Genomic DNA, 15,074 nt, shown 5'->3' with positions numbered 1-15,074 from the left:
GCCTCCGAAGGCTCGCGCAGGCGCAGTTCTGCCCGGCCCCAGGTTCCCGGGCCCGGGGTGGGGAGGCACCTCGCGAACCCGGGTCTCCGACCGGAAGTCGAAGGGAGGAGCCTACGGTCGCGGCTCCCGGGGTCCCGGAAGTTGTGGCCTCGGTGAATGAGGTTCTTCCTTCTTTGGTTCCTTCTGGCTTCTAATTTAGATAGACTCCCGCGACCTGTTCCTCTTCCTGGCGTCGCCTCCACACTTCTGAGATGTCTGCGATTCCTGCAGAGGAGAGTGACCAGCTGCTGATCCGACCCCTGTAAGGGACCCGAGAGAGGGGGAATGCAGCCGCGGGGCTGTGAGGCGAGGAGGGCCGGATGGTTGGCCTCGCCAGTCGCCCCCCACGCCAGCCTGCCTCCGCAGGCTGCCCGTAGTCCGCAGTTGCCGGCCGGGCCTCTCCGGCTGAAGGGGTTTGGAGAACTGCTGATCGGAAGGGGCCTGCTGGGTTGAATGGGAGTTTACTTTCTCTTGAGGCTCAGGGGAGCAGAGTATGTTAAATTTGGGGAGGGGGGGAAATGCCTCTGGGGCCGCTGGGCGCTTCCCTAGACGTCCAGGAGTGGCAAGCTCTGAGGGAACCCGTGATCCCGAGGACGGCCGGATGAGACGAGGACCTGGATACGGCTGTAGCAGTGCACGCTCCAGGACTTAATATTTGCCAAGATGTAGAAGAAGGAATAAACTAGGGCCTTGCTACGAGTTCCATTCTCGGAGCGTAGGGGAGGCAAAAAGTTGGAACGGAGAAAAAGCAGAGATGTTAAGGACAAAATCTCAGCCCCTGATTGTCCATGAGAAAGCTGGTCTTTCGTTGGAAATGGCCTGTTAGAGAAGCACCTTACAGGTCTGGAATGCTGCTCAGAAAGGGAACTATAAATGTGGAGAACTTATTCTATAAGTCAGCAGTTTGAATCCACAAACAGATGTTTATTGTTAGATATGAGTTAGCACCACATGCACCTGTGTGCTCTTTTTCGGAAGCTAGAAAGTATTTCCTTTATACCTTCATTTGATACAGACTCATTGAGCACCTACTGGGGACATAACACAAGTTAGCCACTGCTCAGTTCACCCCTGTCCTCTCTTCCTGTGTTCAGCAAACACTGAGTCCGTGCCAAGCACCACACTAGGCAGTAGGGATGTGGTAAGAGTGCCGAGTTCACTGAATTCACCCTTTTGGAGGGAATCGCCAAATGACAGGTCCTGGAGAGAGAGTTTGGAGTAAGAGCAGAGCATTGCCTTGGAGGCAGACCTGAAAACCCTTCTGTACTCTTACCAGTTCCTTGGACACAACCTCACTGAATCTGTGTCCTCATGTGGAAATAATATAGCAACACTTAACTCTGCGGAGTAAAGGCCGTGGTACGTGCTCCATCAATGGCGACTGCTATAGTGGTGTGGAAAGACATTGCTTGGAGGCCGTGAGCGCATGGAGAGAAGAGAATGCCATTGTGTGCATCCTGAAAAATGTGATACGTGCGCTGAGTGGCAAAGAATGAGGAGGAATTAAAAATAGCTAAAGTGTGGGCGCAAGGATGTTCCAGGCAGAGCAGTTCTCAGTTTGTGGCCAGTCTCGTGGCTGCAGCTAAACGATTAGCAGATGAACTGGTAGAGGCTTAGGAAGGACCTTGTATACATAGTAAGGAGTTGGCATCTTTATTGCCAGCTACTGGGAGCCAAGGAGGGATTTTAGGTGGGAATGAGGTGTGGTGGGAATTATGTTTTAGGAAGAGCAAAGATGCTCCTAGCAGTAGTGTAGGAGATGATTAAAAGCATGGATTTTGCTTTTTGCTTTTTGGGGCCGCAGCCACGGCATATGGAGGGCCCCAGGCTAGGGTCAAATCCGAGCTGCAGCTACCTGCCTACACCACAGCCACAGCAACGCCAGATCTGAGCCGCTTCTGTGACCTAAGCTATAGCTCTCGGCAATGCCAGATCCTTAACCCATTGAGCGAGGTCAGGGATCCAACCCACATCCTCATGGGATACTAGTCAGGTTCTAATCCAAGTGATAAGCAGTGAGAACTTGGAATGAGTGACGTGAGGAGCGGTGGGTTGGAAAGAGGCTTGCGAGAGTGAAAAGGGGAATTCTTTAGGTCTTTGTACCTGAGCAGATGTGCTGGGAGGGGCAGCTTGGGGGAGGGAAGGCAGAGCAGAGGGCAGCATTGCCACGACCGATCTGAGGTTGGACAACTGGCAAGGGGACTCAAGGAGTACAGGAGCGGGGGCGGGTCTAGAGTAAATTTGGGAGTTTTGTTTCATAGCAGACTGAGCGAGATGGCATTCACACCAACACTCATTTGAAGTGTGTGAGTCAGTGGTTTTAACATAGAACAGAGTTTTGTAACTGTCACCTCTAATTCCAGAACATTTCACTCATTCTAGGGAGAGGCCCTGTACATCCATCCCCTCCAACTTCCCCAGCCTTAGGCAACGACTCCTCTACTCTCTGACTCTACAGATGGCCCTGTTGAGGACGTGTCATATAAATGGGTTACACCATGTGATCTTTTGTAACTGGCTTCTTTCGTGTAGCATCATGTTTCCAGGGTCTATAATTTGGGAGTTTTTACTCATTCTTGAAGTATTTTTTGAGATTTACTGCAGGTCAGGCACTGTAGCTGTACCTGGTGAAATAGACAATTTCTCTGCTGTTGGGGAGCTTTCATTTTAATAGTGAGAAACAAGCCACAAGTTAGTGAATATGATAACTTTATGTAGTTGTAAGTGTTACGGTGGAATATGGTGTGAAGTGTAAATGAGGAGGTGACACTGGAACTGAGACGCACATGATACAAAGAAGCCAGTGATGCCAGCATGGGAGGGAGAGAGTTCCAGAAAGAAAGAAGAGCAGGGGCAGAGGACTGGTTTGGCTTATTTGAACACCAGGTGCCTATGAAATGACCCAGTAGAGATACCAATGCCAAGTGACTATTAGAGTCTGCAATGCAGGAGAACAATCTGGGCCACAGATACAGACTTGGGAGTTGTCAGCATGTCAGAAATATGCGAATGAAGGTCAGGAAGGCCGAGAAGAGGGCCGGGGAAACCTTAGGCATAGCAACAGTTGAAGGATGAGCAGAGGCAGCTGAGTGAAGCAAACTAAGGCGAAAAACCAGCAGGACAGGATGCAATGGTGAAGTCAGGAAAGAAGCTCAGAGAAGGACGAGTGGGTCGGATGGGAGAACAGAGAGAAAAGGACTGAAAAGGAGCAGAGTGGGTGGTTCAAAAGCCCAATTGCAGTGACATGACTGAGTGGAGAAGGGATTTTAATTTGGGCATGAGCATGACGTTAATGGGTTTAAATGCCAGTGGCGGAGTTCCCTGGTGACTCAGTGGGTTAAGGATCTGGCGTTGTCATTGCAGTGGCCCTGGTCGCTGCTGTGGTGCAGGTTTGCTTTCTGGCCCAGAACTTCCGCGTGCTGCAGGTATGGCTAAAAAATAAAATTAAAAAATTAAAAATAAATACATGCCGATAGCAGAGAAAGGATGTGAGGGAAAAGCCAAGGATACAGCAGGTGTCGGTGGCTCAGAAGGAAGGTGTGTGCAGAGTGTACAACCACCAGGAAAACCTTAGCCTCAGAAGGGGTCTGGTCTCTGTTACAGGAGAAGTGGAGGGAACCCTGTGGGTGGGTTGGTAAGTGGAGGAAGTTGACGAATGAACTGTATCATTTTTTTGATGCCGACAAAGTCTGTGCCTCAGATAAAGAGTAGGATAGATGGTTGGGAAATTGCAGTAAGGGGAGAAAAATTTGAAATAATTACTACCCTTAACTGTGAGACTGCGTGCGCTAGGCACCCTTTGGAGGGAGCGTAGAAGGCCAGGAGTCCGCGGTAGCACCGCGGTGCTTTGATTGGCTTTATCTATAGCCTGCTCTGAAGTAGGAGCTCGGTTTGAGGACAGACCCATCTCGCCTTGATCTCCTGGGAGGCTCTGGGCTCCTTGAGGTCAGGGCCATGGCATTGGGCCTTTCCACATGCTAGGCACCTAATGCACTGCTCAGCAAATAGAATCTGCTTGATGCGGAATGACTAGGTGACTCATGAGCTAGAATGGTCAGGAAAAGCATCAGAGATGATGAGGGATTGGAAAAACAGGAGGTTTAACCTAAAGTCTTGTGATGGTGGAGAAGTGAGGCTGTTTTATTAATTTAAGAAGAAAGGAAAATTAAGTGTACTGACACAATGGCAAGCAGAAGGAAATGGGATTAGATTCACAGGCAGGAGTAAGTCTATTTAAATTGAAGCTGTTTGGTAAATGCATATTATCGCCTTAAGGAAAATGGAAGATGTTGAAGTGCCTATGGGTTTATCCTTAAGTGCTAAATTCTAAAAGTATAGTGAGATAATCTAAATGACTGCTAGTTTACATCTTAAATAATCATAATTTAACCATAGCGTTCAGAAGGTTGGATTTAACCTTTGGGCTTCTCAGATTTGGGCCAGCTTCTCTCACAGTTTTAACAACGGAAAGCTCCCTAACCTCCCAAAGGTCACATTTCATCTTTTCCCACATCGACGCCATTCTTCCCTGCCTCTGTAATTTTGTGGCCCTCTCATCTGCCTCAAGTCAGATGGGACATGTCATCAAATGGGACATGGGTTTTTTTCTTATTTATGTATCTATTTATTTTTGGCCACACCCAAGGCATGTGGACGTTCCCGGGCCAGGGATTGAACCCACGCCACCATAGTGACAACTGCTGGATCCTTAAGCCACTGAGCCCCCATGGAACTGCCAAAGGGGACATAGTTTAAGTTGTAAAAAAAAAGTTTGAACGTATTGGCCTTCATTTTGATTCTTTTTTAATCGTCTTTATTTCTTCTCTCGAATGTTTACAGTGGCGCTGGGCAAGAAGTGGGAAGATCATGTATTATTCTGGAGTTCAAAGGAAGAAAAATAATGGTAACTATTACGTTGTGGCCAGGTTAGCGGTGTGGCTCTGTCCACACTGGGTGTTAAGCCCTTCCTAGTTCAGTGGCTGTCTGCTTAGCGCCCAGGAACACGGCCTGGTTGGCGCATGTAGTCTCTGTACAGTGTTCGCGTAGAAACCTCATAAACCCTTCCCCTTAGCAATTTGACAAAACGTTGCGTAAATTGAGAAAGTACTTTCCAAAATCGTACAATTGTCAACTGGCTCCCCGGAACTACTGTTTCTTCGGAGTCGCTCTGGCATTCTGAGGGTCCGGCCAGCCCAACTGCCCCATCCCCAGAGGGAGACCCCTAGGAAGCCGCCGCCCGCACGCAGTGCCACGCCAGGGCCTTGGTCGGGGGGAACTGGCGTACCTAGGTTAGCATGAGGGCCCCCGGCCTTGGGCAGGTCCCTCTCTCCCCTGAGCCCGTGGCCTCAACTGAGAGTTGGCGGGACTAGACGGGGTGGCCTCGCGAGCAGGCAGGGCAGTGGCTCTCGGTGACCTCTGCTTCCATCCTCTGCTTCTTCCCTCCTTCAAGGAGCGGGCACAGGTCACACGTGGTCGTCTTTTTCAGTCCTTTGTTGTATTTCTGTGATAGGACCACCCCCAAAATGAGGACACAGACACTTAAGAATTTGCTTTATAATACTTAAATGGTTCCAATCAGAGATGTTTCCCCTTTCGCATCATTGTCTTCTCAGAGTGGTCAGATCTGGTAGTAGCGAATCTATAAACTGTAAAAACGCTCTCCACCCTCTGATATTAAAGTGCTGGAAAAAGAGTTCATTCACGGTTAGAGCGCCCCCCCAAAATACCTGGAAGGAGGGTATATTTTGCGTCCTAGGGCTCTAAACGTGAGGCTATGTTTTAAATGCGTTTGGGAAGTTACAGTTGTTTTTTGTTTGTTTGTTTAGGGCTACACCTGTGGCATGTGGAGGTTCCCAGATAGGGGCGAATTGGAGCTCTAGCCGCCAGCCTACACCACAGCCACAGCAACGCCAGATCCAAGCTGGGTCTGCCACCTACACCACAGCTCGTGGCAATGCTGGATGCTTAACCCACTAAGCAAGGCCAGGGCTCGAACCTGCATCCTCATGGATGCTAGCCAGATTCGTTTCCGCCGAGCCACGAGCCATGACGGGGAAGTTACCATCGTTAAAGGCATATTCGCCCAGTAGTAGGACTTGCATTCCCAGTGTTAGTGTATAGAGTCCATCTGCTCATGTTTAGGTAACAGACTGGTTATAGTGATTGCTGCCAGTTGCTTGAGTGCATTTTATTTTTTTTTTTTTGTCTTTTTGTCTTTGTTGTTGTTGTTGTTTTTGCTATTTCTTGGGCCGCTCCCGCAGCATATGGAGGTTCCCAGGCTAGGGGTTGAATCGGAGCTGTAGCTACCGGCCTATGCCAGAGCCACAGCAACTCGGGATCCGAGCCGCATCTGCAACCTGCACCACAGCCCACGGCAACGCCAGATCGTCAACCCACCGAGCAAGGGCAGGGACCGAACCTGCAACCTTATGGTTCCTAGTCGGATTCGTTAACCACTGCGCCACGACGGGAACTCCTTGAGTGCATTTTAAAATGTGGAGGTGACTGCGATCTCTTTTCCTCTTTCTTTCAGCTGGACTGTGGGATCCACCCTGGCCTGGAAGGAATGGATGCTCTTCCTTATATCGATTTAATTGACCCAGCTGAGATCGATCTCCTGCTCATTAGTCAGTAGGTTTTTCTTTATTCAGGACACGTTCTCAGTGACTTTCACCGTAAAGACCGTTCTTTACCAGGTGTTCAGATTCTTGTGTTTTGAGAGTATTTTCGACTCGAATTAGATGGCAGACCTCCAACTAAGCCTAAGACAACACGCCACGCTGTCTTCACGGGTGACAGAAGTTTACCGTGAAACGCCTGTTGCCCGTGTCTAGAGTAAGGGAGCAGGAGGCTCACTGGAAACCTTGAGACCAAGAAAGCCCTGTCACAGAGTACCTCCTCGGGGCCACCGTGTTGTCGCATTGTTCTATGGCAGCTTCATGTATAAAGGGATGTGTTTCAACTTGGCACCCCTAAAGCGCTTGTTGTACTTGTGGCTCCTTTTGAGACTAAGTTTGGCTATGTTTTGACGCATAGCAAATACTTTTCACCTCTTCTTCTGACACTGGAGCTGGCTGCATTCCTCTTCCCTCTGCCCATTCTGCAGATGGCCGCATGTAGGTGTTACACAGACCTTTTCTCTGCAGCAAGCGACAGTTGTATCACACCAAGTGTGGTGGACAGTGTGTTGAGAACTGACGCGGGCTCTCTGGTTCTTTTTAAGTTTCCACTTGGATCACTGTGGAGCTTTGCCCTGGTTTCTGCAGAAGACGAGTTTCAAAGGAAGAACTTTTATGACACATGCCACCAAGGCTATTTACAGATGGCTGCTTTCAGATTATGTCAAAGTGAGGTAAGTCCCCCGAATCGGATTTCTGCGTGTGCTCGGTTCAGTGGTTCAGCGCAGTGCGTGTGCTGCACGATAGAGGCCATGTTGTGTTTGGGACGAGATGTCTTCTTTCTATCCACAAGGATGTCATTAACCTCGTCGCTTAGTGACAACTCGTCAAATACCATGTGTCTCAGCACTTCCTTAGCCTTAAGGTCTTTCTGTAGTTTTTTACAGCCTTTTTTTCCTTTCTTTTTAGGGCCGCGCCTGCAGCATATGGAAGTTCCCAGGCTAGGGTTTGAATCAGAGCTGTAGCTGCCGGCCCACCCCACCCACAGCTCACGGCCACGCTGGATCCTTAACCCACTGAGCGTGGCCAGGGATTGAACCTGCATCCTCATGGATACCACGGGTTCATTACCACTGAGCCACAACAGGAACTCCTACATCCTTTTAAATGTGCATAATTTCGCAGAGTTGTAAGGTGTGATAGCAAAATTCTACAATTAGAATTTCATAATTTTATTAAAATTTAAGATAAAATACATTATACAAGGAGTTCCCTGGTGGCCTCGTGGTTGAGGATCTGGCATTGTCACTGCTGTGTCTTTTTTTTTGCCTTTTGTCTTTTTTTTTTGTCTTTTTTGTCTTTTTAGGGCTGCACCCGCAGCATATGGAGGTTCCCAGGCTAGGGGTCGAATCGGAGCTGTAGCCACTGGCCTACACCACAGCCACAGCAACGCAGAATCTGAGCCACATCTGTCACCTACACCATAGCTCACGGCAAGGCTGGGTCCTTAACCCACTGTGCAAGGCCAGGGATCGAACCCACAACCTCATGGTTCCTAGTCAGATTCGTTTCTGCTGCGCCACGATGGGAACTCCTCACTGCTCTGTCTTGAGTCACTCCTGTGGTGTGGATTCAATCCCTGGCCTGGGAACTTCCACATGTTGCAGGCACAGCCAGTTAAAAAATATAGCATCTGATGGTGTATACTGAAATCTTATTTTAGATGATTTGATCAAAGCAAATTGACTATCTTCAATGAAAAAGGTCCCTGAAACTGAAGTTTTTTCCAGCTGCAAGAGGAACATCTGCTCCTTTACCGAAAGTTTGCAGCATTTTTGTGACACCTCTGGCACAGGTGGTTAGCCGTCGCAAGGTTGCAGTTCAGTGGGTATATTCCAAGGGCAGCTAAGATGCAGTTTGTTATTCTTCCTCTATAAATACAGAAAAATGAAAGAGTTGGCCTTGGTAATAATTATACTGGCTAACAAGAAATGCTTACCACATGGCAGCCACAGTTCTTACGTTGACACATTTTTTCACCTTTTCTAGCTGCGCCCCTGGCATATGGAAGTTCCCAGGCCAGGGATTGAATCTGAGCCACAGCTGTGGATCCTTAGCCCACCACACTGGGCCAGGAATCCAACCCACACCTCCACAGCCACCTGAGCCACTGCAGCGGGATGCGTAACCCGCTGTGTCGCAGCAGAACTCCTGTGTTAACTCATTTCATCTTCTTATCAACCTCATAATGTCGGCTGTGTCGTGATCCCGTTTCACGGAGGGATGAGACCGAGGCACACAGAGGCGAGGCAGTGTGTCTGTGATCGTCGTGGAAAGGGGCAGAGCTGGGATTTGGACCCAAAGTCTGTGTCCTTAACCGCTACTCTCCTTTGCTTTTTGGGAAGTACCTTAGCTTCATTGTCAAAAGAGAACAATCTTTTCGCATCCCAATGTGAAAAACTCTGCCGTGGTTCAGTGTATGTGAGTTTATATCGTAAGAGTTTGGGGCCAGGAGAAAAGATTGAGAAGTAGTATCCTAAAAAGCGCTTTGCCTTAATTCACTGTGTGTGTTTTGCTTAAATCGTCTTTATAGCGCTACACACTCAACCTTTATATTGTAGCAGCGGAGTAAACAATATACAAAATGTCTAAGACGTTCAAAATGGCATGATCCGTACTTAGGAGATACCTTCGTGCTCTGTCATCCACAGGGCATTTCTTGTTCAAAGACTTGTAAAATCTCACCCTGAATGTTTTTCTTGTTGGCATCTTTCAAAAATGCAGTAATATATCTGCTGACGACATGCTGTATACTGAGACAGACTTGGAAGAGAGCATGGACAAAATTGAAACCATCAACTTCCACGAAGTGAAGGAGGTGGCCGGAATCAAGTTTTGGTGCTACCACGCCGGCCACGTGCTGGGCGCTGCCATGTTCATGATTGAGATCGCAGGCGTCAAGGTACCTCCAGCCCTGGGACCGCCTGCCCGCGGGGCGCCAGCGCAGGCCCCCAGGCCACCAGGCAGTAGTAAAGAATGGTCCCCAAGCCTTGCCAAGTGTCACAGCACAGAAACGGAAGAGAAAGTTGACACTCTTTCCTTGTGAATGTTGTAGTTCAAAACCCCCCGTGACAACGCGCTTTTTTAAATGAAAGTATAGTCGATTTACAGGCTTGTGCCAGTTTCTGCTGTAGATGATGCTTTTTCCATCATGACGGAGGAAAGAGTACAAGCATGTCCAAAAAGTAGAGTCCCCTCCTAGGCGGGACCGTAGGAAAACTGAAAGCTCTGTAGGGAAGCGCCTTTCTTGTGGCTGCATCCCTTTAACACTGAAACACAGTTTGGCATTCACGTTCTCTTGCTGTTCTGGCATTTGCATAGACGCCCCTAGAGAGGGTGGGCTGCCTGAGTGAAAAGGGGTTCATCAGGAAGGATCTTTGGGGCCATCCTTGAAGAAAGACTACTGGATGTCTCGATAAACGTGAGAACACGTGGTTGGGCTGCTGGGTTTCAGGACTGACTCATACACAGGTCTCAGCCCTGGCAGCACATTGAAATCACTTAAGGAGCTTTTTAAAATACCGTTGAGTCTGAGAGTATGACCTTGGCCTTTTATTTTTCTTTTTGAGTTTTCTAGGTGCTTCTTAGATGCAGCCAGAATGGGGAAGCAATGCTTTGTGTAATAGAGTTCTAAATTTTTGTAGCTGCTCATTGTTTGAAATCCTTACACATTGACTTCTACTCTATATTGCTAGATCATTTACTCTTGCTGTTTGCTCAAAGGTACATAAAATGAGCAGAAAATAGCACAAATGCAGATCTCAATTCCCACTTCAAATGTCTTGACATTTGATGGAAGGTAAGATTTTATCTTCCGTCTGGATGAGTTTCCTGTAAGCCTCCATGGATTTCTTTCCTCGTCATCATGGGCTTTTGCTCTAAGATGTTGAGAGTATGTCTCAAGTTTGTACAGGTTACCTTTGAGGGCTGATCCTGGCACTATATTATCCCCGTTAGTTAGACTGAATAATATGACTGAACTAAGTGACACATTTTAAACTGGACACAAGCGCTGCATCTAAATGTCATCAGGTGTAGGGCATTTTTTCCATTGAACCTCACTTTCAAGAATTTATGAGCTTAAAAAAAAAAAAAGAAGAAGAAATCAGAAGGAGTTCCCATTGTTTCTCAGTGGTAATGAACCTGACTACTATCCATGAGGATGCAGGTTTGATCCCTGGCCTCACTCAGTGAGTTAAGGATCTGGCATTGCCATGAGCTGTGGTGTAGGTCGCAGATGTGGCTCAGATCTGGCATTGATGTGGCTGTGGTGTAGGCTGGCAGCTGCAGTTCCGATTCAACCCCTGGCCTGGGAACTTCCATATGCTACAGGTATAGCCCTAAAAAGCAAAAAAAAAAAAAAAAAAAAAAAAAGGGAGGGGGGAATTTATGAACTAAATCTTTTCAGTAGTAAAAATGAGACCTTCCAAAATCCAACTTTCTACCTTTATCTTTTTCATAGCTTTTATATACAGGTGATTTCTCAAGACAAGAAGATAGACACTTAATGGCAGCTGAAATTCCTAATATTAAACCCGATATTCTTATCATTGTAAGTATTAGTGCCTTGTAATGTGGTTAGTGTAACGTAAGCTGGATTTTTTCTGATGGGAAAAAATGCTGTGATCTCATGTTCATAATAAGTGATTCAATATAAATGTGTTTGGTTTTTTAGTATAAAGATTAACTTTTTGACTTCTCTCTGTAGTGTTCCCCACTTTCTTGCAGTTAAATGTATTGACTCCAGTTTAATATCAGTCATTATAGGCCCTCTCCTAAATATTTGTGTCTTGGCCGATTACTCCAAATTAGTTGAACATCTTAAAAGTGGTACAGAAATGGCATGGCCCCACTGCCTTTGCATTGTGACTGTTTTTTGACGTGTGGCACCTGCTAACTTTATGTGTATGTCCTATCTGCCTACTGGGTTGCAAATTCCAGGAGAATAAAAAATATGTATATATTAACTGTGCAGAAGATTTGGGGGTGAGGGCTAGTGAGGAGGGAATTAATCAACGTGCCCTGGGCCTCTGGTGTCTATAAGAGTATCAAGGAGATTTGGTTCAAGGAGGAGGAGCTGCCTGTTTCTCCCTCCCCGCCTGCAGCATCCCCCTGCTGCCCAAGCGAGGTGCGCTCTCTGCTGTCTGTAAGCAAGGTGAAGTGGGTGAATTCAGTTTGCCTCGGCTCATGGTATATCCAGCATGCAAACTGGCCTTAATTTAGGAAAAAAATTTTTTAATTAGCACTCATGGTATCTGGTACTTTGGAGCAGTACTTCTCAAACTTTAATGTGCTAATGAATCATCTGGTGATGCTTTTAAAATATAGATTGTGGAGTTCCCGTCGTGGCACAGCGGAAACGAATCCAACTAGGAACCATGAGGTGTCAGGTTCGATCCCTGGCCTCGCTCAATGGGTCAAGGATCCGACATTGCCGTGAGCTATGGTGTAGGTCACAGACGAGGCTCAGATCCTGCATTGCTGTGGCTGTGGCGTAAGCTGGCAGTTGTAGCTCCGATTCAACCCCTAGCCTGGGAACTTCCCAATGCCACGGGTGTGGCCCTGAAAAGAAAAAAATAAAATAAAATAAAATACAGAATGTGATTATGGCTGGACTGGGGCCTGAGAGTCAGCACTTCTAATAAGCTCCTGGGGACGCCAGCACTGCCGGTCAGCAGACCACACGAAGTTAGGTTTAGGGATAGTCTTCAACAGGACTGTAAAAAAACAATAGCTATTTCCGATTTATAAGCTTTGATTTATCAGAGGTGGAAGAAATACCCTTTTCCCCACCCCTTAAAGCATAATAGCATAAAAAACCAAAAAGCATAGCAAAAATGTCTTGATCAGGGCAGTTACATTTTGGGCTCTTTCCTGATGCCATTTTCTTACACTTACAGCCAGGTCTGAATTCTAACTTTTTTTTCTTTTTTTGCTCTTCTTCCCAATTAGTTGTAACAATGTGTGTTCAAGTAATTGGCATTTTAGTAGAGAGGGAAGGCACTTTGCTTCTGCCTTTCACTGATGCTTAACTTTCGTATTCTTTGCGAATCGTCAGCCTTGGTCTCACTTCTAACGTGTTGTTTAGGAATCTACTTACGGGACCCACATCCATGAGAAGCGAGAAGAGCGAGAAGCGAGATTCTGCAACACCGTTCATGATATTGTGAACAGAGGAGGCAGAGGCCTCATCCCTGTCTTTGCTCTTGGAAGGGCCCAGGAGCTTCTCCTGATTTTAGGTATGCCTTTTCCCTCTTATTTGGCAGAGTGCCGTCACATCAGGAGGATCGTATGGCTTTTGGAGGGGTCTTTCTGCCCTTCTGGGCTTCAGTTTCTGCTTTTAAGAATAGTGATTTGGGAGTTCCCTGGTGGTCCAATGGTTAGGATCTGGTGCTTCCCCAGTGCAGCCTAAGTTCAGTCCCTGGTCTGGGGACTCTGATCCTACATCAAGCCGCTTCACGCTGTAGCCAGAAAAAAAAAAAAAAGAAGAAGAAGAAGAAGAGGGACTTGGTTCTAGTAAGAGCCCAGAAACAGTGACTCTCATGCAGTGCTACTAGGAAAATAAGTGGTATACTTTCTGGTTGTCATCGGCATATCAGAAGTCTTAAAAATGTGCTGCCCTTGAACCCAGCAGTTCAGCTTCTAGAAATAAATACACAGAGTTCCCTTGTGGTGCAGAGGATTAAGAATCTGGTGCAGGTTTGATCCTTAGCCCAGAAACACAGAAAATTTTGTCAGTAAAGGTTTTCATAATTCTCGTATTTTTAAAGAAAATCATGCCAGTGGAGCTCCCCTGTGGCACTGTGGGTTAATGATCGGCTTGTCTTGGCAGAGGCACCATTTTGATCCCTGGCCCAGAGCAGTGGGTTAAGCATCCAGCGTTGCTGCGGCTACGGCATAGGTCACAGCTGTGGCTCGGATTTGATCCGTGGCCCAGGAACTTCCATATGCTGTGGGGATGGATGAAAAAAGGAAAAAAAAGAAACGTCATGTCAGTAAATATCATATTACAGGAAAAATACCACATTTTAGATGAGTTATTTCATATTTTTACACAACATATTAAGTGGACCCAAAAAGTATTTAAAAGATTGTGGGGTGTTCCTGCTGTGGCTCAACAATAATGAATCCAACTAGTATCCATGACGATGCGAGTTCTTTCCCTGGCCTTGCTCGGTTAGGGATCTGGCGCTGCCACGAGCTGCGGTGTAGGTCACAGACGTGGCTCGGATCTGGAGTTGCTGTGGCTGGGGTGTAGGCTGGCAGCTCCAGTTGGACCCCTAGCCTGGGAACATCCATATGCCATGGGTACAGCCCTAAAAAAACCCAGACAGCAGCAACAAAAGAAGAACCGTGTGGACTTTGGTCCTAGCTAGGTTAAAAAAAAAAAAATGCAAATAACTGGAAAGATATTTAAAGATATCTGGCTATTAACCTGGACAGTGAGAAAACACGTGATTTCTTTCTCATTTTCTGCTTTTCTCTGTTTTCCAGATACGTCAATGAGCATGTGTAACTTTTTATAATAAGAGGAATAGTGGGTATCACTTGTTGCATGCATTTGTATTTAATAATTCCTTTTAACATTTTCTGATCCTTTTCGGGGGACACACTCTTCCTTAAGAGTAACTGCTAAGTACTTTGTACATCTAGAGCTTCCACACGCAAAACTAGAAATAACCTTGGGTTCGTACTCTCATGCCTTGTGTCCGTGTACTGATAGAGATAAAAAGTAGCCCTGATACCCTGAAAAGAGAAACAGGGGGAGCAGCACGAAGGACCTCGGAGCAGAGGCCGTCTCTGAGAGCCAGGACTTTGCAGAAGCTAAATTCTCTACCCCCTAAACCCCTCTGTTTTCTCTGGGCTCCGACTTGGCTCTTCTTTCTCACTGCAAGTCAGATTTGTCCTTGTATGTTTTTTCTTTTTCTTTCTTTTCTTTTACTTTATTAAAGCGTAGTTGTTTGCAGTGTTGTGCCTCACAGACGTCCTGAAATGCAAAGTCTCCGTAACAAAGTACCCTGAGGAGCGGAAGACATGAACAGGGGGAAACCGTGTTGTCACCGTCACACTGGGTTGCCAGATTTAGCCAATAAAAATACAGGACACCAGTTAAATGTTAGTTGCAGATAAATAATATTTTTTTAAGCAACGCCAAGGAGTTATGCTGTGAGCCACCCGGGAAGTCCGGTTTTTTTTTTTTAATAATAATAATAAAATTTTAGGAGTTCCCATTGTGGCTCAGCAGGTTAAGACCCTGACTAGTTTCCATGAGGATGTGGGTTGGATTCCTGGCCCTGCTCCTTGGGTTAAGGAGCCAGCGTTGCTGTGGCTGTGGTGTGGGTCAGCAGCTGCAGCGCC

At 46.9% G+C, this 15,074-nt stretch overlaps 1 protein-coding gene across 3 annotated transcripts in view; it reads left to right on the top strand.

Annotated features, from left to right (window-relative positions):
- Positions 1-89: 89 nt before the first annotated feature.
- Positions 90-15,074, top strand: part of CPSF3 (cleavage and polyadenylation specific factor 3) — a 37,286-nt gene continuing 22,301 nt past the window's right edge. Inside the window, exons 1-8 of one of the 3 annotated variants that reach the window (XM_047782681.1) lie at positions 3,028-3,102; positions 4,790-4,797; positions 4,879-4,942; positions 6,572-6,669; positions 7,262-7,390; positions 9,441-9,618; positions 11,179-11,268; positions 12,805-12,955. In XM_047782681.1, coding sequence (XP_047638637.1) covers positions 3,043-3,102; positions 4,790-4,797; positions 4,879-4,942; positions 6,572-6,669; positions 7,262-7,390; positions 9,441-9,618; positions 11,179-11,268; positions 12,805-12,955 — 778 coding nt within the window. In that variant the 5' untranslated portion in view covers positions 3,028-3,042. Of the gene's footprint in view, positions 302-566; positions 1,399-3,027; positions 3,103-4,789; positions 4,798-4,878; positions 4,943-6,571; positions 6,670-7,261; positions 7,391-9,440; positions 9,619-11,178; positions 11,269-12,804; positions 12,956-15,074 lie in introns of those variants that run through there. The other 2 variants (XM_047782679.1, XM_047782680.1) reach the window with 2 other exon arrangements.

The sequence above is a fragment of the Phacochoerus africanus genome, chromosome 5 (assembly GCF_016906955.1).
Source record: "Phacochoerus africanus isolate WHEZ1 chromosome 5, ROS_Pafr_v1, whole genome shotgun sequence".
In the NCBI taxonomy this organism is placed as follows: Eukaryota; Metazoa; Chordata; class Mammalia; order Artiodactyla; family Suidae; genus Phacochoerus; species Phacochoerus africanus.
The sequence above is the reverse complement of the archived record's forward strand: the minus strand, read 5'-3'. Positions and strand labels throughout refer to the sequence as shown.